We start from the raw sequence: 21379 nt of genomic DNA, 5'->3' as shown, positions 1-21379 counted from the left end.
ACTCGTTCTTTGGAATCAAGCCATACACCCCAGGACAGCTCCCTGCTCCGCTATGGCTCACAGAAAGAAGCCCCCTCCAGGCGACCCCCACCCACCACGTCCCCCGACTGAAGAGGGCCCCCCTCCAGGCGACCTCCGCCCACCATGCCCGATACCCCCCCCGACTGAAGAGGGCCCCCCTCCAGGCGACCTCCGCCCACCATGCCCGATACCCCCCCCCCGACTGAAGAGGGCCCCGCTCTTCGTCTGAGTGGACTTTAGAAGCCATGTCGAACAGATCCGGAGGAAAACCTCCCTGATGTCAGAACGGTCCATTCACTCGATCCAACAGCTTGTTTTGATGTCCTGCTTCTAGAGAGTTCTTCTTGCACACTAATGCGGTCGACTGTTGGTTTGTTTTTTTCATGATGAGATTATTGCCGAATGTTTTGTTGAAAGTCTTAAAAATGTATTAAACAGGGTTGATCGGTTCCCAGGTCCGTTTTAAGTCAGCGAAGGGACCATTCTTTTAAAAAGAGTCAAACGTTTTGAACAAGTGAATAAACTCAACAAACAACTTTAACTTGCTAAGATCTCCTATTATGCAAATCTTGTGTTGGACGGTTATTTTTTATAAGCAGGAACCCCGACTGGATAACAGGAGCAGCTTGAGACTCTGACAATGACCTGAGTTCAGCCAACTGAGGAACCAGAGTCCACCACAGACTACAGACCTGAGGAACCAGAGTCCACCACAGACTACAGACCTGAGGAACCAGAGTCCACCACAGACTACAGACCTGAGGAACCAGAGTCCACCACAGAATACAGACCTGAGGAACCAGAGTCCACCACAGACTACAGACCTGAGGAACCAGAGTCCACCACAGACTACAGACCTGAGAACCAGAGCTCGACCAGACTAAAGACCTGAGAACCAGAGCTCGACCAGACTACAGACCTGAGGAACCAGAGTCCACCACAGACTACCGACCTGAATGAGATGATTCTACCAGGCAGAGGAGGAACGCCTTCATAGCATGTTGGTCTTGGGCAACGAGGTTACTCATCGGTTTTAAATGATGTCAAGAAAATCGACAAACACAGACTGCACTAAACTCTCCAGTGGACTGTTGCATCTCGCTTTAGAAGTCCGTTTTTTGGGATTAAGTTTTAAAAAGGACTTTGGAAATGCGTTTCTCTTTTCATGGTTCCTGGTTATGTGGTCTGAGGACTCCCAGTGTATAAATGATCCTTCTGTAAGATGATAGTATTCTGATTGAATACGTTAACATAGCCTAGTTCCTCATGTATCCTATTATATAAAACCTTTACCTAACACATGGAGTCGGTTGTTCATTCCTGTGTTGTCTCTCTGTTTGGCTTTGTCTCTCCACATAGTTACTGAATAACTGCCCTTAGGGACAGTTATTCAGTAACTACTGAGGAGTTACTGGTAAACAGACTAGGGGATACTGCATTAATTCATCATTCTGTGAATTAGCAAACTGACCAATTTATTCTGAAAGCAACTGAATTTTCCTGGGATTTCACAATTAGTTAAATTAGTTAAATTAACAGGGCACAGACGGGTTGATTGTCATATTTTAATAAAGATATTCACAATGCATACATTAATATTCACATTTAAGGTTTATTATGTGGAGGTAGTAATGTTAAAAGTGGTGGCATTAGTAATGTTAAAATCTTAAAAGCAATAGTCCACCGCTGCAGGGCACGCTTTAAACCTGCCGCCTTGGCTTCAAGCGCTGTCGAGGGCTGGCTTGGGTCCCACACCGGATCGACTGCAGAGCTGGATCGGACCGATGGTGAGTTGTTACTCATTCACAAACCATTCGTTCACCAGTAGTGAAGCTTTTTTAATAATTTGTTCACCATTCGTTTACCAGTAGTGAAGCTTTTTGTGTACCTTCATGTAAAGTCATGCATCATACAGAGTTGTTACTCTTTCGCGAACCATTCGTTCAGCAGTAGTGAAGCTTTTTAAATTATTCGTTCACAAGTAGTGAAGCTTTTTTTAATCATTCGTTTACCAGTAGTGAAGCTTTTTGAATCATTCGTTTACCAGTAGTGAAGCTTTTTGAATCATTCGTTCACCAGTAGTTAAGCTTTTCGAACCATAATACAGTATCCCCTTTACTGAATAACTGTCACTTAGGGCCCCAGTTAGGGCCCCAGTTAGGGCCCCAGTTGTTCATCATTTGTTACTACTCAGTGACGAATACAGTATCCCCTAGTCCGTTTACCAGTAACTCCTCAGTAGTTACTGAATGACTGTCACTTAGGGCCCCAGTTAGGGCCCCAGTTAGGTCGTTCATCATTCGTTCCTCAGTAACTATCCACGTTGTTGCGCCCCTTATTGTAAAGTGTTACCATTGATCAACACCACCTGCATCCCCAGTGTGTTGACCTCCCCGACCTGTCGGACTGGGGTACAGGTTCTCTCTGGCTTCATTTGTTCATCCATCATGATAGGTTTTATAACCCTGTTGTATCCAAACGATCATAGAGTAGTACTCACGGCCCGGGTGAATGCAGCCCTGACCTTTCTCTATAAAGAGCACTGGGGTAATGATCTACCGTAGAGGATCCTGTGAGCGCTCTGGTCCGAGGCCTGGTCCCCCTCCTGCACCAGGGTTCAAAATGCTGCAAAGGTAAAAAAAAATACAGAATATCATAATAAAAATTGTTAGTCACTTGTTCATTGATTTATATTGTACTCGCTATGTATGCACTAATGTGGTTCCTATATAATTAATACCATATGTTTCGCATGAATATATTCCCAAATATGGCTAAATACTTTAGGCCTACAAATACATTTATTTTTGTTTCAATCCCTTCAGTTCCGTCATGTTGAGTTGAGCTGTAACCCAGCGGTCAGCTGACTGTCACCAGGATTCCATCCTCTAGGTGGGTTGTTCTAAAGCGCTCCATAACGCTGGGTACTTACTGCACCGACTGGTCCCCTCGTACCACGATGCTGTGAGCACTGATGCCTTCTGCCCTCCCGGACGCAGACACCGGAGCTGGGCTCGTCTGAGAACCGCTCTGGGGTCGGGTATCATCTGATTCCATTTGCTCTGGACATGTTGTGGGGGTTTAATGGGGAGAGCCTCACTGTATCCACCGTCCTCCCTGAACCCGTCCACGGGAGTGCTACCACGGGCTGTTCGCTGGGGTGAATACCTTTGCCGAGATGGTGGAGCTCCAATCTGATCACGTCTTCTTTATAGGTACAAATATTCTCGGTTTTCTTTGTTGTTTCATTCTTATCTGAATTATTTGTAAAGGAAAAGTGAATTAGTAAATGTCCTGTACTTTATGCTGTGACACCCAAACTGCCTAAGATCCCTGTGAAAAGACCCCCGTGACATGACCCCCGTGACATGACCCCCGTGACCTGACCCCCGTGAAAAGACCCCCGTGACATGACCCCCGTGACATGACCCCCGTGACATGACCCCCGTGACATGACCCCCATGACATGACCCCCATGACATGAACCCCGTGACATGACCCCCATGACATGACCCCCATGACATGAACCCCGTGACATGACCCCCATGACATGAACCCCATGATGCATTCCCTGTTTGTTTTGATTGTGAATCTTCTTATCGGCTGCTGCTGCGTCAGAGTAACCGTCCGTCCGTCCGTCCGTCCGTCCGTCCGTCCGTCCGTCCGTAGGGGGCCGTGAGGACGGGCGCCGTGTGGCCCAGGCGGCGGCCCGCACCCTGAACCCCGTCACCCTGGTCCTGGGGGGGGGGAACCCGTGCTGCGTGTCGCGGTTCTACGGGCCGACCCCCCAGGACTCGCCCAGCGACGGGTGCATGACGGGGCCCCAGAGCTTCAGCCAGACCCGGGACCTCTTGTGGAGGTCTGGGAAGGTGATGGAGGCGGAGAGGTACATCGGTGGGTCTTCTGTGTTCATCACTTTACGATCAGATGTCTTTATTATCTCAGGGGGGGAGTTTGGGGGTCCCAGCAGTACAGGATGCATACACATCACTATCAAGAATTTCAGATAAGAATAAAACAACACATATAGTGTCCAGCTATTCAACAAGACTCGTAGGAATGACCATGGGCGGCATGTGGTTCAGGAGGTAGAGCGGGTTGGCTGGTAACCAGAAGGTTGCTGGTTCGATCCCCAGCTCCTCCTTGCTGAGTGTCGAGGTGTCCCTGAGGGAGACGCCTCACCCTGACTGCTCCTGACCAGCTGGCTGAAGCCTTGCGTGGCCGACTCTGCCTTGAATGTGTGCATGAATGAGTGAATGTTGGGCGCTTTGAGCGGCCACTGGTCAGAAAAGCGCGGTATGGATGCAATCCGTTTACATCAGATGAGTGTAAACATCTGCAGTGCATGCTACACTGTTCCCTGTTGCTATCGTCGCTGCTGTCTGTCTCCCTGCAGCTCCGACCATCCTGACGGACGCGGTGGAGGCGCACGCCGTCACGCAGCAGGGCGCCAGCGGCCCGGTGCTCCCCGTCCTCAGCGTGGCGGGCGTGGACGAGGCCGTGGCCTTCGTTGGGCGGCGGGAGAAGCCTCTGTGCGTGTACGTCTAATACCCGCCCAGGAACACGCCTACCTCGATACCACATGTACGGAATATGGACAACTTATAACAACTTAACGATAAAATCACGGTGTCTTGTACTGCTGGTAACGCCAGAAGAGGTCCAGTCTTGACTTAAAACAGTTAAAACTATCAATCATGATCCCATTCTCAGGGAGTGAGTTCCTATCAGCTACAATTCTTTGGCTGAAGAACGAGCCTCGCACATGGAGCCTGAACCACTGCTGGTGAATCTTCTGCCTGTGGCCCCTCTTCTGTCCATAACATTCATGACCCTGTACCCTGGTGTCCGCGCGTCGTCTGCTGTGCCTCAGTGATGGTGGTTTGAGGTTGACCCCCACATGACTCAGAGCCTCAGTGCGTCCCTCTGTTCACAGGAGGCTAGCTGGTTGGCTAGTCACAGGAGGCTAGCTGGTTGGCTAGTCACAGGAGGCTAGCTGGTAGGCTAGTCACAGGAGGCTAGCTGGTTGGCTAGTCACAGGAGGCTAGCTGGTAGGCTAGTCACAGGAGGCTAGCTGGTTGGCTAGTCACAGGAGGCTAGCTGGTAGGCTAGTCACAGGAGGCTAGCTGGTTGGCTAGTCACAGGAGGCTAGCTGGAAGGCTAGTCACAGGAGGCTAGCTGGAAGGCTAGTCACAGGAGGCTAGCTGGTTGGCTAGTCACAGGAGGCTAGCTGGTTGGCTAGTCACAGGAGGCTAGCTGGTAGGCTAGTCACAGGAGGCTAGCTGGTTGGCTAGTCACAGGAGGCTAGCTGGTAGGCTAGTCACAGGAGGCTAGCTGGTAGGCTAGTCACAGGAGGCTAGCTGGTAGGCTAGTCACAGGAGGCTAGCTGGTAGGCTAGTCACAGGAGGCTAGCTGGTTGGCTAGTCACAGGAGGCTAGCTGGTTGGCTAGTCACAGGAGGCTAGCTGGTAGGCTAGTCACAGGAGGCTAGCTGGTAGGCTAGTCACAGGAGGCTAGCTGGTAGGCTAGTCACAGGAGGCTAGCTGGTAGGCTAGTCACAGGAGGCTAGCTGGTAGGCTAGTCACAGGAGGCTAGCTGGTTGGCTAGTCACAGGAGGCTAGCTGGTAGGCTAGTCACAGGGGGCAGGTGGTAGGCTAGTCACAGGAGGCTAGCTGGTTGGCTAGTCACAGGAGGCTAGCTGGTAGGCTAGTCACAGGGGGCTAGCTGGTAGGCTAGTCACAGGAGGCTAGCTGGTAGGCTAGTCACAGGAGGCTAGCTGGTAGGCTAGTCACAGGAGGCTAGCTGGTTGGCTAGTCACAGGAGGCTAGCTGGTAGGCTAGTCACAGGGGGCTAGCTGGTAGGCTAGTCACAGGAGGCTAGCTGGTTGGCTAGTCACAGGGGGCTAGCTGGTTGGCTAGTCACAGGGGGCTAGCTGGTAGGCTAGTCGCAGGAGGCTAGCTGGTTGGCTAGTCACAGGAGGCTAGCTGGTAGGCTAGTCACAGGAGGCTAGCTGGTAGGCTAGTCACAGGGGGCAGGTGGTTTTCTAGCTGGTGCCCGAGCATTGTGGGGAAGAGTCCTTGATGTCTCCAGTGCTCTCTCCTCATCACGACCGGACATTCACAGATCAGGGCCAGGAAGACTCTGGCTGGCTAAACCCTTTCAGACAGGACCGGGTGGGAATGTGCAATGTGGCACAAGCATGGCTTAATGTAGCTTAACGCAAATCACGTTTAGTCTTGAGGATCCAAATGTTTTTCCGCTAACATTTTTCCGTGATCCCCGGACTCATGGGCTTTAAGGCAATCAGAAGAAAAACATACAGCCATTTTGAATACTCTGTGGTTTTATTCTGTTCATATAATCCTAAAACAAAACGTCAGCATCTTTCATTGTTTGTCTCGCTCCATGTCCGTGGTCCCCGCGCTCCTCAGAGCGGGGTTCTGTTATGTGGGTCGCTGGTAGATGGTCTCCTGGCTGCCCTCCTTCATGGCTGCGTACCGGGCCACAGTGAACAGGTAGTCGCTCAGTCTGAGGGTAGGGTGGACATGTCTTCAGATAAGCTTATTATTATTATATTTAAGATATCTGTTGATGTCCATGAACCTTTGAAATGTACCTGTTCAAATATTTGGCAACGTTTGGGTCCACTTCGCCCGCGCGAACGATGGGAGAAACCCTAAGACAAGAGCAAGGGAAGGATTAAACATTAAATACAGAGTTCACAAGAGGATCGTCAGATAGAAAGGAGGCCAAACTGACCAATGGAAACACGGCCAGACTGACCTGCGTTCTGCCCGGCGACAGATCGTCCGGGCAACGTGGAGAGCAGCGCTGCTCTTCCCGCCAGACTGGTTTAAATAAATAACATTTTACTGGTTCAATCAAATAACATGTTACAGGTTCAATCAAATCAATAACGTGTTACTGGTTCGTGAGGAGACCTAGTTAGTAAGGAGACTTACAGGCAGTATGAAGTTAGTGAGGAGACTTACAGGCAGGATGAAGTTAGTTAGTGAGGAGACTTACAGGCAGTATGAAGTTAGTTAGTGAGGAGACTTACAGGCAGGATGAAGTTAGTGAGGAGACTTACAGGCAGGATGAAGTTAGTTAGTGAGGAGACTTACAGGCAGTATGAAGTTAGTGAGGAGACTTACAGGCAGGATGAAGTTAGTTAGTGAGGAGACTTACAGGCAGGATGAAGTTAGTTAGTGAGGAGACTTACAGGCAGTATGAAGTTAGTTAGTGAGGAGACTTACAGGCAGGATGAAGTTAGTTAGCGGTGGAAGTTCCTCTGTGAATTCATCAATCCAGGTTTCCAGTTCTGCTATTGGCTCAGGGCTGAACGTAGTTTTCTCTAAGAGAAAAGAACTGCAGTTATATTTGAGGTTAAACAATGAAGCCAAGTTAAAGTTAATAAATAAACGACTGATCCCAGATTGCACTTTGGGGTTGAATTACTTCTGTGACTCTCTCTTGCGGAGGACACCGGCGTGGCAACATTTGAACCCAAATCTTGTAGGACGCACTGGATCTGGAGAAAGAGCAGTCATAGTCAACCCCGGACGGTGCCATCACCAGAACACGCTGGCTTTAGCAGAGATCCTGACGGTACCTTGTCCAGCTGAGGGGTGAAGGAGTGGCCTTTGTCCAGACAGAACTCCCGGGCCAAGCTGTGATGTGGAATAACCGCAGTCTCGTTACAGAACTGGAGGCACTGGACGACGACGTCAGGAATAAGTAGAATTATTAGGGTCCATATTATTTACCCTAAGGCAGAAGACAGCTCATCTGTGGTCCCCAGTGCCTCAAACACCTGGTCCTCTTTGGGCCTCCTCTCGCCCGTGAAGGTGCTGGAGAAACCTTCAGAGCAGAGAACACGTCAGAAGGATCTTAAAGGAGGAGGTCGGCTGTGTTGTCATAGAAACAGAGCAGCTTGCCTTTGTCTCCAGTCTTTGTGTAGATCTTTGGGACTCTACTGTCTCCATCAGTGGCGTAAGGGCTGGGAATGAAGAATAGAATCAGAGGTTACAAAACACATTGCCTGCTTAGGGATTATTGTTTCGACCATTGCTGTATAAAAAGAGACAGAGAGTATGTGAATGCCTAAAAGCCAAGATGTTATGTGACTAACCCCCATGCTAACCTACCAGCGTTAGGTTACAAAACAATAAGCTTGTTACATCCCCGTTTAAACTCTGACAGCTTCAATATACACAGCTTAAAATATATATATATACCTCCTGCATACGGCAAACAACGTTTCTGTGGACGGCCGATGTAAACATGTGCCTCTCCTTATCCAAAAACGCACATTTAACACCTTGAGAACGAATGAAGCCATTGTAAATAAACTTCGCCTTTTTTTTGTCTTTCCGGACTCTCCGTACAAATGTACGGAGGGTCCGAATGGACAAAAAAAAGCGAAGGAAGGTTTCAGATCGCACGACCAATGGCGCGAGTGTCGCCGTATGCGTCAATGGAGAATCCTCGTCGTTGATTGGATAGCAGCATAAACATGTGACGAGTAAACGTCCGCTTATTGGCTGCTCGAACCCTAAACCATACGAGCCCCGCCCCTTTCTTAGTGTGTTTTGTTGTCCCTCAATACTGAACACTGAGTTCACGTTTCATTCAATTTTAATCTAAAAGTGCAGCCGTTAATACCGGTCTTATTCTGTGTCGTTCTTAAAGGAAGTAACATTCAATAGGGGTGAACTCGAGCTGAGTGTACGAGGCGTCTCCCCGGCTGTCACATCACATTAGTGGTTGTCCCTACACACTCACACACACTCACATACACACACATGCTGTGAACCTCGAAAGGTAAAGAAACACAAATGCATGTCCGACACTGCATCATCTCCGCGCCAGGGAAGGCCATCCTGCACGGAGAGCATGCGGTCGTGCACGGAAAGGTGGGTGTGATTATATATGATATATAAAGTGCCTCGAAGTAGACCTGACAGTATGTTGCTTTGCTTTCTGACAGTTGTACATGAAGCTAGTCTGATTAGAGCTCCTCTTCATACTATACTAACTGTCATCTTTAGATTGTTTGTATTCAATTCCAAATTGAAATGTTCTCCTTGTAACGGCGGAACCAGAATCAATACCTCATCGATCATGGGGATTATTGCAACAGGGCCTGATAAGGACGTTGCAGGATCAATATTATGCATTATTCATATAAGTTCTGAACAAAAGTATGATGTTTAGATTTTGATGTTTTTTGATTTGTGTCATGAAATGCATGAATTCCAACAGGTGGCTCTTGCTGTCAGCCTCAACCTCAGGACTTATCTAGAATTAAAGGCGACCTCTACTGGTAAAGTCTCTATAGACCTTCCCAACATCGACACGTTCCTCTCCTGGGACCTGTCTGACCTCCAGCCGCTGGTGTCGGAGTCCTTCGGTAAGAGCGACTGACGCGTCTCCAAGTCTCTCTTCAGCACAGTACTCTGGGCCTGGCCCATGTTGCCAGACCTGCGAGGTAAACCGTGTGTGTCTTCAGCCAAACCAGATGAGGCCCAGCGGTTGGACCCGGAGCTCCTCGGAAGACTGCGAGAGTTTGTGGGCGTCACCAATGGAAACCTGGACACGCGCAGCATGGCCACGCTGGCCTTCCTCTACATCTACCTCTCCTTGTTTGGATCAGGGTAAGAGAACACCTGGTCTGGGCCTTCTTCACCTGGCGGGCATTTTGTTTAGCCGGGTGGGGAAACCTTCAAACCGAGCAACTCTGGGGAAACCACGACAACTTTATGAAATTCATTCTAAATTCTATCTGGACGGGATAACCTAGACAGGGTGTCTAGACAGGTCTTAAAAGTCTTAAAAAGTCTTTTAAAACAGGTCTTAAAAGTCTTAAAAAGTCTTAAATTCATTTTTCTAAATTTAAGGCCTTAAAAAGTCTTAAATTCGTCAAAAATGTCATATGCTGGTCTTAAATTTATAACTCTGAGGTCTTAAATTTGTCGGGGCAGGGCTATTTTATTTTTTATTTTTCTCGCGGGACTTTTCGGGAAGGAGATGTACGAGAGGCTACTTTATTGCTAGCTGCATATATAAACGGATGTCTGCGCGCTTGCTAGCTAGTCTGCAACAATGGGTAAATGCAAGTTCAATGTCAGTTGGCTGGAAGACGTCCGTTTCCGAGGTTGGCTAGCATCCGTTGCCAACCCAGAACAGGCCAGATGCATTCCGTGCAAAAGTAGCCTACATTCAAGCTCGGCACCATGGGGATTAAGGCTGTCGTCAGCCATATGCAGAGCCAAAAACATAAAACCTCTGCCAGGAGCCACACACAGACCCCAGCCATTTCTACGTTTTGCATCTCTGCCCCGGCGCCACCGCCGCAGACGGTCCGCGCTGCTAGCACTGACCTGAGGGTAGCATTTGGTGCGACACCAACACTGAAAGCGGAGGTGTTGTGGATTCTAAACACAGTGGTCAAGCACCAGTCCTACAACTCGAATGAGGGGATAGGAGATCTCTTCGGTTTGATGTTCCCTGACTCTCAAATCGCGAGCACCTGTACTGCTGGAAGGGACAAAACGGCGTATATAACTCGCTTCGGACTAGCGCCTTTCATATCCGAAACGAGCTAATCTGCAGCTTCATCAAGGCTGATTTTGTTTTGATGTTTGAGACGTTGAACCACGCCACTAAAAGCAAGCAACTTGACGTGCACGTCCGATATTGGGTCTGAGATCAAGTGCATTCCCGGTACTTGGGTTCGCAATTCATGGGGCCCCACATATATGGGGATAAAAGGGATGATGATACATAATATTTTTTAGACAATATGCAGAATCTTTTCACTTACGAATTAACACGGTCGGCTATTTTTGCCAGCACGCCACCCTAGCCATATTAGGGGCAACCGTGTTCCCCTTGGCTGTGATTTGAACTTTGAATTCCTCGTAGGAGTTCATAATAATACATTGCTCGCCTTGGATGAAATACACTGCTCTTGCGCGATTTATTTTGCATAAGGGTGAGTCAAATGTAGCGAGAAACGCCCCTTTTATGTGAGCGCGCATTGAACCTAAAGCGGAAAACCTGGTTCAACTAATTGAATCTAAAGTGAGCGTCGTGGTACCATTTAACTGTGATTGCGAGTTGCGGCTCTGTCGAGCCAGGTTTTCCCAAGAAAGCCTGGGTATGTTCAACGAGGTTCGTGGTATACCCCCCAGGTCTTACTGAAGGTATTTATTTAATGGTGAAAATATTATTAATCAGTGGCGTAAATATCGACGGTGCAACCGGTGCAGCTGCCCGGGGGCCCAGACGCTGTCCCCCCCCCCCCCTCCCCTCAACAACTCACAACTTGGGTGCACCATAAATACGTGCTGGTGCACCCAAATTAAAAATGTAGGCGCACCAGTGCACCCACGGAAAAAGTTAGTCTGGAGCCCTGGAGTATCACTTTATGTTCAATAAACGGACAGAAAGTAAACTTGAATGAGTCTCATTGAGTGACACACATGCTATGCTTGGGTTGTAATACAGCGGGATCGCCCCCGCCATCGCGGGTTTAAGGTCTTAAATTTCATTCAATGTGGTATTAAAAAGGTCTTAAAAAGTCTTAAATTTGACTTGCTGAAACCTGCAGATACCCTGCTAGAGATTATTAGTTGAGTTGTCATGGTTTCCCAGAAGGTTCTAGAAGGTTAACCCACTCAAATATTTTGCAAATAAGCATTTCTGCACAAATGCTTAGATGACATATGCATATATCCAGTTGGTTGAGTAACCTAGTGTAGTTAACTGGTCTAGTCCATGACATGGTCTTGTGCAGGGGGGGATGTTCAACCCCTACTTTATTGGAACAATGACAATCATGTTTCGGTTGAGTCCCAGTAACCTGGTTGATCTGCTGCAGGCCTTCCTGATCAGTACTCCTGCTGAACATGAGGATGTGAGGGAGGAGGTGAGGGAGGAGGTGAGGGAGGAGGTGAGGGAGGAGGTGAGGGAGGAGGTGAGGGAGGAGGTGAGGGAGGATGTGAGGGAGGATGTGAGGGAGGAGGTGAGGGAGACGGTGCATCAGGTGGAACCTCCCTCCTCCACAGCAGACGGGCCCCGGGGGGCCGTGGGGGGGTGACCAGGGCGACACGGCGCTGGCGGCGGCCCCGTGTGCTGACGGCTCTGACAGCGCCGCCTAATGAGAGCCAGCCATTGGACGGCACCGCAGCCTCTAACCAGTGTGGATGCGTCCGTCTCCCGGGAGGAAGAGCGCACAATTAGTTCAGAGTAACCTCCTGTCCGCCCCCACGCTGCCTGACGGCAGCGGACAGCTCAGCTCCTGTTGCACGCACGCACGCACGCACGCACGCAAGGATAAACACAAACAACAAACACAAACACACACAAGAGGCTGTTGCTATTTGCCCGTTCAGGGGGAAGGGAGCACAAAGTGATTATTTATTACAGTCACTAATAGTTAATAGCTTTTAAAGTGTGTGTGTGTGTGTGTGTGTGTGTGTGTGTGTGTGTGTGTGTGTGTGTGTGTGTGTGTGTGTGTGTGTGTGTGTGTGTGTGTGTGTGTGTGTGTGTGTGTGTGTGTGTGTGTGTGTGTGTGTGTGTGTGTCCCTGCAGGGAGCTGCCCGGCCTGTCGGTGTGCGTGTGGTCGGAGCTGCCCACCGGAGCGGGTCTGGGCTCCAGCGCTGCCTACTCGGTGTGTCTGGCGGCTGGCCTGCTCACGGCCAGCGGAGCCATCCCCGCCCCCCTCAGGGACCCCTCCGCCCCCGCCAGGTGGGGCAGGACTCTACGTCCGTTATGGACGGAGAGAGCATCGTTGTGCATGTCAGGATTAAGAAGGGAATGTGCTTTCAAAGGGGAACTCAACGACGCTGGAACAACAAGCACCAGTTGTATGAATCATCCCTGATTCACCCTAATGGGCATATTGGTTCCTCTGGAAGTCACAATTAAATCAATACACATTAAGGTGGAACACCCGCCTCATCGTCAGAGCCCAGTTCTAACAGTGTGGTTGTATCTCCGGTTTCGTTCCTAACTCCCTAGAGATCTGTGTTTTTTCCTGGAGATCCGTTTTCGTTCCTAACTCCCTAGAGATCGGTGTTAGCTCCTCCAGATCAGGGTTCGTTCCTAACTCCCTAGAGATCGGTGTTAGCTCCTCCAGATCAGGGTTCGTTCCTAACTCCCTAGAGATCGGTGTTAGCTCCTCCAGATCAGGGTTCGTTCCTAACTCCCTAGAGATCGGTGTTAGCTCCTCCAGATCAGGGTTCGTTCCTAACTCCCTAGAGATCGGTGTTAGCTCCTCCAGATCAGGGTTCGTTCCTAACTCCCTAGAGATCGGTGTTAGCTCCTCCAGATCAGGGTTCGTTCCTAACTCCCTAGAGATCGGTGTTAGCTCCTCCAGATCAGGGTTCGTTCCTAACTCCCTAGAGATCGGTGTTAGCTCCTCCAGATCAGGGTTCGTTTCTGGGACCAAGATGGCTGCTTGGTGAATGAGGCCCATGTTCTCTCTGAAGCAACCTCCTCTCCTTTCCCAGGTGGGGTCAGGAAGACATGGAGCTGATCAACAGCTGGGCCTTTCAGGGGGAGAGGATCATCCACGGGAATCCGTCGGGCGTGGACAACGCCGTGGGTACCTGGGGTGAGGAGCTGCTCTCAGGACAGGTGTTCTCGTACCTCCAGGCTTCATGCTCACTGTGTGATCTGAACCATTCTTCTCTCCCCTCCCTGAAGGCGGCATGTTGAGGTTCCTGTCTGGGAAGATCATCCCTCTGAGCAGGTACCATCGCTGTATCCCTCCTCCTACAGAGAGCTGCTGGTATTCATAGGACAGGACAGCAACTATTAAAAAACATTATTGTCCAAAAGCTTTAATGTCTGATGAGCCTTTTTATCATTATCAATATCCCTGTCTGCGTAAACCGCTGAACAATAGTAATTACAGGAATATGAATAGTTTATGAATGCCAGTGTTTTTAGTCATCTTATGAATGCCTTATCTTTTAACGTTTCATAAACAGTAACTACAACAAGCACAGCCATAAAGGCCCAAGTCAGTGTGATTCTGAGGTGGTCTCTCTCTGTGTTTGGTTTCTCTCTGTGTTTGGTCTCTCTCTGAGCTGGTCTCTCTGAGCTGGTCTCTCTGAGCTGGTCTCTCTCTGTGTTTGGTCTCTCTGAGCTGGTCTCTCTGTGTTTGGTCTCTCTCTGAGCTGGTCTCTGAGCTGGTCTCTCTGTGTTTGGTCTCTTGTGTTTGGTCTCTGAGCTGGCCTCCCTCTGTGTTTGGTCTCTCTCTGTGTTTGGTCTCTCTCTGAGCTGTTCTCCCTCTGAGCTGGTCTCTCTGTGTTTGGTCTCTCTCTGTGTTTGGTCTGTCTGTGTTTGGTCTCTGAGCTGGTCTCTCTCTGAGCTGGTCTCTCTGTGTTTGGTCTGTCTCTGAGCTGGTCTCCCTCTGAACTGGGCTCTCTCTGTGTTTGGTCTCTCTCTGTGTTTGGTCTCTTGTGTTTGGTCTCTGAGCTGGTCTCTCTCTGAGCTGGTCTCTCTCTGAGCTGGTCTCTCTGTGTGTTTGGTCTCTCTCTGTGTTTGGTCTCTTGTGTTTGGTCTCTGAGCTGGTCTCTCTCTGAGCTGGTCTCTCTGAGCTGGTTTCTGTCTGTTTGGTCTCTCTGTGTTTGGTCTCTCTGAGCTGGTCTCCCTCTGAGCTGGTCTCTCTCTGTGTTTGGTCTCTCTGTGTTTGGTCTCTCTCTGAGCTGGTCTCCCTCTGAACTGGTCTCTCTCTGAGCTGGTCTCTCTCTGAGCTGGTCTCTCTCTGTGTTTGCTCTCTCTGTGTTTGGTCTCCCTCTGAGCTGGTCTCCCTCTGAGCTGGTCTCTCTCTGAGCTGGTCTCTCTGAGCTGGTCCGTCACTGTGTTTGGTCTCTCTGTTTGGTGTCTGAGCTGGTCTCTCTGAGCTGGTCTCTCTCTGTGTTTGGTCTCTCTGTGTTTGATCTCCCTCTGAGCTGGTCTCTCTCTGTGTTTGGTCTCTGTGTTTGGTCTCTCTGTGTTTGGCCTCTGAGCTGGTCTCTCTCTGAGCTGGTCTCCCTCTGTGTTTGGTCTCTCTCTGTTTGGTCTCCCTCTGAGCTGGTCTCTCTCTGAGCTGGTCTCTCTGAGCTGGTCTCTCTCTGAGCTGGTCTCTCTCTGTGTTTGGTCTCTCTCTGTGTTTGGTCTCTCTCTGTTTGGTCTCCCTCTGAGCTGGTCTCTCTGAGCTGGTCTCTCTCTGAGCTGGTCTCTCTCTGTGTCTGATATCTCCCTGTTCTCTGCAGGGTTCCCCTACTGAGGATCCTCCTCACCAACACCAAGGTCCCCCGCAGCACCAAGCTGCTGGTGGCCGGAGTGAAGGACAAACTGACCAAGGTACCGGGCCGCCCCTGCTGAGGGCCTCCGGGGGCCACGGGCCGCCGGTAGGCTCCCTGGGGCCGGGGCTGGAACCCCCCGCAGCGGCCCTGGGTGTGGTTGCCGTGGCGACGGCGGCGGCAGCAGGTGTCTGTGCCCCCAGAGTGGGCGTGCTGTGCTCCCCGTTATGATGGGGGTGTGGGAGGAGCCTGATAACCTGTGGTGTATAGACACCCTGCTAACTGCCCTCCACCTAGAAGAGCACGTGTATGCTGCAACTACACACTTAGTGTACGCACTTATTGTATGTTGTACATCCTGGCACTTAAGAATAGTAATTAGCATCGTGTAGTGTCTTATCCTAGCTATCTTTGTTGTCTCGGGGAATGGGTTAACCTAGTGATGGTTAGCGATTAGCGTTGTGTTGAAGGCGGGGAGGAGGGTTAAAATGTGTTGCTTGGTTCTCCTCTTAGTTTCCCTCCGTCATAAACCCGGTGCTGGACTCGGTGGACGCCATCTCCTGCACCTGTGAGAAGACTCTGGCGGAGATGACCAGCGAGCCAATCACAGGGGAGCATTACAACGTGCTGGAGGTACGGAGACCCACGCGTTAGGACCCGAACGTAGAGCCAGCAGCCCCACCAGAGAGGACCCGCACCCCCCTAACCCTGACCCCATCAGCTCAGAACACGCCTCCAGACGAGGAGTCCTGTGAGCTAACGCTCTGCTACTATCGACCGCCATACTCACGCTGAGGGGGAAGAGACGTCTACCATAGGAGCTGGGATGCACTTCTGTTCCTTCACTTTATTGATCAGAAACAATAACATTTAACTAATTCAACTCTTTGAATATCGTCAATTTGTACGAATCCATATCTCCCCATCTCCCCCCTGGAGGAGATGCACTGCCTCACGTGACACTCCCCGTGCCTCCCACCTGACCGCCCCCCATCTCCCCCCTCTCCCCCTCTCTCCCCCCCCCCCCCCTCAGGAGCTGATTGACATCAACCAGAGCCAGCTGTGTGTGCTGGGCGTGGGCCACCCCTCCCTGGACACCCTCTGTCGGGTCACCCTGACCCACGGGCTGCACAGCAAGCTGACGGGGGCCGGAGGGGGGGGCTGTGGCATCACGCTGCTGAGACCCGGTGGGTGGGGGGGGGGGCTGTGGCATCACGCTGCTGAGACCCGGTGGGTGGGGGGGGGGGGCTGTGGCATCACGCTGCTGAGACCCGGTGGGTGGGGGGGGGGGGCTGTGGCATCACGCTGCTGAGACCCGGTGGGTGGGGGGGGGGGGGGGCCGGAGGGGGGGGCTGTGGCATCACGCTGCTGAGACCCGGTGGGTGGGGGGGGGGGCTGTGGCATCACGCTGCTGAGACCCGGTGGGTGGGGGGGGGGGCTGTGGCATCACGCTGCTGAGACCCGGTGGGTGGGGGGGGGGGGCTGTGGCATCACGCTGCTGAGACCCGGTGGGTGGGGGGGGGGGGGGCCGGAGGGGGGGGCTGTGGCATCACGCTGCTGAGACCCGGTGGGTGGGGGGGGGGGCTGTGGCATCACGCTGCTGAGACCCGGTGGGTGGGGGGGGGGGTTGTGATGTCGTGATGTCATGACGTCATGATGTCGTGATGTCATGACGTCATGATGTCGTGATGTCATGACGTCATGATGTCGTGATGTCATGACGTCATGATGTCGTGATGTCATGACGTCATGATGTCATGATGTCATAATGTCGTGATGTCGTGATGTCATGACGTCATGATGTCGTGATGTTATGATGTCATGACGTCATGATGTCGTGATGTTATGTATGCACTCATTTATCAGACTAGTGGACTCCCCAGAGAGGCTGACAGTAACAGTTGATCAGCGCTCCAAAACCCAAGCCAGGGAGGTTGCTGTTGGATACATGTTTATTATATGTTGGATCTTTAACGCGTGCATTGTGATCCCTTAAACAAACGTGTCAACGATGAATAGTAACAGCACTAACCCTCAGCAAAAAAGAAGCATGTTCAACAAAAAGATCAAGACATTGAAAGAAACGAGTGACAAGGTTTCAAAATGTCTGCTTCATGTTTGTGAAGCCCCCCCCCCTCTGAGGGGGACCTGTGAGTGGCCGGTAGGGACGTGTGAGCCAGCGAATCCTGGGGGGGGGGTAACATCATTCTGTGAGGAGGAGACTGATTCACTGGGGGACTAAAGAGGCTGCTGTCTGGTCCTCCACGCACTGCGCTTACACTGCACCACAGTGACCTGATGTCTTAATGTCTCTTTAGTGAGTAAAAAGATATTCCAGGATCTTTAGTCACTAAAGTAGTGTTTTGGCCCGAGTTGTTTCGACGTGAGGATGTCCTCTAAAGTGCAAAGCACAGAGTTTTTTGGGCCATTGTGTTCTGAAAACTACTACTTGCATCAGCAACCTTGAACTTTCAATGGGATTTATGGTTAGCATTAGCGCTGCTCGATAGCCTGCCGCGCGTGCGGGCGGGCATGTGTGCGCATGTCCGTGCGTGTGTGTCCCCTGCTGCCCTCTTATGACCCAGCGGGCAACAAGCAGACTTTAGTCGCCATGTATTCCTCACCGCAGCCCGGCCGGTACGAGTGTCTGAGGGGTTAGGGGACTAAAAGCTGTTCCCCGCAGGCTGGTCATAGCGGTCCTGTTCTGCAGCTCCTATTCGAGTCTCGTGTGTGTGTGTGTGTGTGTGTGTGTGTGTGTGTGTGTGTGTGTGTGTGTGTGTGTGTGTGTGTGTGTGTGTGTGTGTGTGTGTGTGTGTGTGTGTGTGTGTGTGTGTGTGTGTGTGTGTGTGTGTGTGTGTTGCTCCACAGAGCTTTTTGCTGTTATGTGAAGTTTAATTGATTAATAAAGAAGTGATGAATCACAGAGTGAGCGGTCGCGGGCCCCCCGGGCCCCCCTGGTGGCTGGGGCCCCCGGGGCCCCCTGGGTTACCGTTGTGTGACTGACGGTGTTGTCCTCTTGTGTTGCCGTAGAGACGGACGCGGCGGTGGTGCGGGACACGGTCCGGGACCTCCAGGCCTGCGGCTACGACTGCTGGGAGACCAGTATCGGGGGCCCCGGGGTCCAGCAGCACGGGGCCCCCTCCGTCAGGGAGGACATCCTGGAGCGCCTCGGCCCTCGCTGACCCCCCCCCCCCCCCCCCCCCCCGGCCCGTCACCCACCTCTGAGGGGAGGGGGGGCCGGGAGGGGTCGCTGCCCGCTCTGATAACAGAACAGTTTAATTTTAATAATATATCAGAAGGGAAATAGTCTCGCGTTTCTCATCTCATATTGCTGTTGAGGAAACTGTAGAGTCCCGCTGTTAAGGAGTTGCCTCAAGACGAATTAGGTTTTCTAATTAACCAACTAGGGCCTCTATGTAATCCTAATAAATTGTCTTCTACTTGCTTTTGTTGCTTGACGTTTATTGCCTTAAGCCTGTGTTCCTGTGACATGTATTTAGTGCGACAGTCGGCGTGTGGGTGTATTATGCGGTGTGGCCACCAGGTGGCAGCAGAACCGCACACAGCTCAGTCTCGAACGGAGAAGTGAATTGTTAGAATAATTGAAGGGCAACGGACATTTTTAACAAATAGTTCTTGACACGTTTGTCTCTTCAATCTGAATGATTTAATTTGCGGGGACAATTAGGGGGCGAAATGATTTGTGTCACGATTTCCTTTCAGCAATAAAATGACTCGAGACGCTTTCTCGTCGTGTTTCCCCGAATATAGTCCTCGGATATTCCCCAAATCGACAAAGGAACAATTTAGCTTATGCACAATGTAATAGCCTACATGTGTGTCCTGTCCTGGACGCATGAACAACTCTGCAAGTCTTGCAATGCTTTATGATGATTATATTTACAGATTGAGTATACGTTTCTAGTCATGGTAGCTTTATATAGGGCTACTTTCCGAATTTATTTTGGAAGTTACAAGTGACAGGTTCAGGTTTTGGCCACACTGAGCATCCATCCGAAATTTAGTGTGTGTGTGTGTGTGTGTGTGTGTGTGTGTGTGGAGGTTAAGGGATTGGATTAGTGCCACTTATGTTGCTCACCAGCAACACAGCGTCTTTCCCTGAGTTACTTAGAAAATTTGTGCTGACGTTCACACCGCCTCTCTCTCTCTCTCTCTCTCTCTCTCTCTCTCTCTCTCTCTCTCCCCCCTCGCGCTCTCTCTGTCTTTCTCCCTCTCTCTCCCTCTCTGACGGATAGATATGGCGCTCATTAGGAGGACAGGGAGAGGAATCCCTTGAGGAAAGGTCATCCCGGATTCATGCGTTTTGTATCGCTGTTTCGTTTTCGGCTTTCTCGTCTTTCTTTTCCTTTTTTCCCTCTTTTTCTAAATGTCATGAAGATGGAGTGGGGCAGGCTGGCAGTGTGTCCCCCTCCCTCCCCTGAATGACTCCCCCTCTGTCCTCATGAATTGTGTCATCTTTATGTCAGGGCAGCCCCCTGTCACTGCACAGCGCCGTTGCCCCTAACCCCTGCTGGAATTTAATTACCGCTGCGCTTTTCAATTGAAATGGCGCGTTGACGGAGAGGGAGAGCACCGGCCTGTTCTCTAGCCTCTCTCTCTCTCTCTCTCTCTCTCTCTCTCTCTCTCTCTCTCTCTCTCTCCCCTCCACCCCCCCCCCCCCTCTCTCTCTTGTCTCTCTCTCTCCCTCTCTCTGTGTGTGTTTCTCGCTCTCTTTTCTTTTTCTTTTCTCTATTTCTATCTCTCTCTCTCTCCCAGATGGGTGTTCTTTGCTGTGATGAATAGATGCCCCCCCCCCCCCCCCCCCATTTGAGTATGAGCCCCCCCCCCCCCCCCCCCCACATTAGAGTGTGAGGGCCCCCACATTACTTCAGACAGCAGGAGGAGGGGGGGGTGGGGGGGGGAGGAGCATGGAGCCAGAAGGCCGGAACCAGACGCATGAGAGAGAGAGAGAGAGAGAGAGAAATCATTCAACATTTAAGGGAGTGTGTCCTGACAGATGCACATGTGAGGCTGCAAGGTTGTATTGTTTGACCAAAGTGCCAAGGAGACGTGTGTGCGTGTGTGTGTGTGCGTGTGTGTGCAGGACGTCCCTGCTGGCCTCTGGGTGTGGACTGGAGGAACGAGCTGTCAGGATCCATTAACTCCGGACACCCAACCCGACCTGACGCATGAGATACCCCCTCGCTGTCAGACGCTCCTCGCTCGCTCTCCTCCCCCCCCCCCCCCCCCCCCCCCCTCCCCCCCTCCCCTCCCCCCCCTCCCTGGTGCTGTTGCTCAGTGTCTGGACCCGGACCGGTCTCTCTGTCCATCAGCGCTCAGCGGGGACTCAGAGGTTTGAAGACACCGTCACCATGTTCTGCTGGGTTCATCATCTCCTGTCTCTCTGCTGCCACGGGTGGTGGAGGAGGAGGAGGGTGGTGGAGGTGGAGTAGGGTGGAGAGGAGGGTGGAGGAGGAGGAGGGTGGTGGAGGTGGAGTAGGGTGGAGAGGAGGGTGGAGGAGGAGGAGGGTGGTGGAGGTGGAGTAGGGTGGAGGAGGAGGAGGAGTAGGGTGGAGAGGAGGGTGGAGGAGGAGGAGGGTGGTGGAGGTGGAGGAGGAGGAGTAGGGTGGAGAGGAGGGTGGAGGAGGAGGAGGGTGGTGGAGGTGGAGTAGGGTGGAGAGGAGGGTGGAGGAGGAGGAGGGTGGTGGAGGTGGAGTAGGGTGGAGGAGGAGTAGGGTGGAGAGGAGGGTGGAGGAGGAGGAGGGTGGTGGAGGAGGAGGAGTAGGGTGGAGAGGAGGGTGGAGGAGGAGGAGGGTGGTGGAGGTGGAGTAGGGTGGAGGAGGAGTAGGGTGGAGAGGAGGGGGAGGTGGAGGAGGAGGAGTAGGGTGGAGAGGAGGGTGGAGGAGGAGGAGGAGGGTGGTGGAGGTGGAGTAGGGTGGAGAGGAGGGTGGAGGAGGAGGAGGGTGGTGGAGGTGGAGTAGGGTGGAGGAGGAGGAGGAGTAGGGTGGAGAGGAGGGTGGAGGAGGAGGAGGGTGGTGGAGGTGGAGGAGGAGGAGTAGG

General features: G+C 51.7%; 4 protein-coding genes across 5 annotated transcripts in view; 2 read left to right on the top strand and 2 right to left on the bottom strand.

The window, feature by feature from the left end:
- The first annotated feature begins 185 nt into the window (after positions 1-185).
- Positions 186-4965, top strand: aldh3b2 (aldehyde dehydrogenase 3 family, member B2). Its single transcript, XM_060064769.1, has 3 exons — positions 186-3236; positions 3691-3915; positions 4364-4965. The coding sequence occupies exons 1-3, from the start codon at positions 3200-3202 to the stop codon at positions 4567-4569; spliced, it is 468 nt and encodes a 155-aa protein (XP_059920752.1). The 5' UTR covers positions 186-3199; the 3' UTR covers positions 4570-4965.
- Positions 4966-6345: 1380 nt separating this feature from the next.
- Positions 6346-8431, bottom strand: mmab (metabolism of cobalamin associated B). The gene is made up of 9 exons (XM_060065695.1): positions 8258-8431; positions 7958-8019; positions 7787-7880; positions 7633-7690; positions 7479-7551; positions 7277-7374; positions 6804-6868; positions 6637-6696; positions 6346-6548 (listed from the first exon to the last, which is right to left on the bottom strand). Exons 1-9 carry the CDS (start codon positions 8359-8361, stop codon positions 6464-6466), a joined length of 699 nt encoding a protein of 232 aa, XP_059921678.1. The 5' UTR covers positions 8362-8431; the 3' UTR covers positions 6346-6463.
- A 146-nt stretch (positions 8432-8577) lies between these two features.
- On the top strand, positions 8578-18764 carry mvk (mevalonate kinase). Of its 2 annotated transcripts, none has more exons than XM_060065680.1 (10): positions 8578-8935; positions 9285-9432; positions 9541-9676; positions 12618-12773; positions 13538-13641; positions 13734-13779; positions 15290-15380; positions 15833-15952; positions 16353-16506; positions 18350-18764. In XM_060065680.1, the coding sequence occupies exons 1-10, from the start codon at positions 8858-8860 to the stop codon at positions 18499-18501; spliced, it is 1185 nt and encodes a 394-aa protein (XP_059921663.1). In that variant the 5' UTR covers positions 8578-8857; the 3' UTR covers positions 18502-18764. The 2 variants fall into 2 exon arrangements, with proteins under 2 accessions (XP_059921663.1, XP_059921662.1); XM_060065679.1 differs by having other exon boundaries at positions 9532-9676.
- An 823-nt stretch (positions 18765-19587) lies between these two features.
- Positions 19588-21379, bottom strand: part of gltpa (glycolipid transfer protein a) — a 6324-nt gene continuing 4532 nt past the window's right edge. The window contains 1 exon segment of the mRNA XM_060064768.1: positions 19588-19611. Within this exon segment, the coding sequence (XP_059920751.1) occupies positions 19588-19611 (24 nt within the window).

Source organism: Gadus macrocephalus, chromosome 11 (genome assembly GCF_031168955.1).
Source record: "Gadus macrocephalus chromosome 11, ASM3116895v1".
NCBI classification, from domain to species: domain Eukaryota; kingdom Metazoa; phylum Chordata; class Actinopteri; order Gadiformes; family Gadidae; genus Gadus; species Gadus macrocephalus.
The sequence above is the reverse complement of the archived record's forward strand: the minus strand, read 5'-3'. Positions and strand labels throughout refer to the sequence as shown.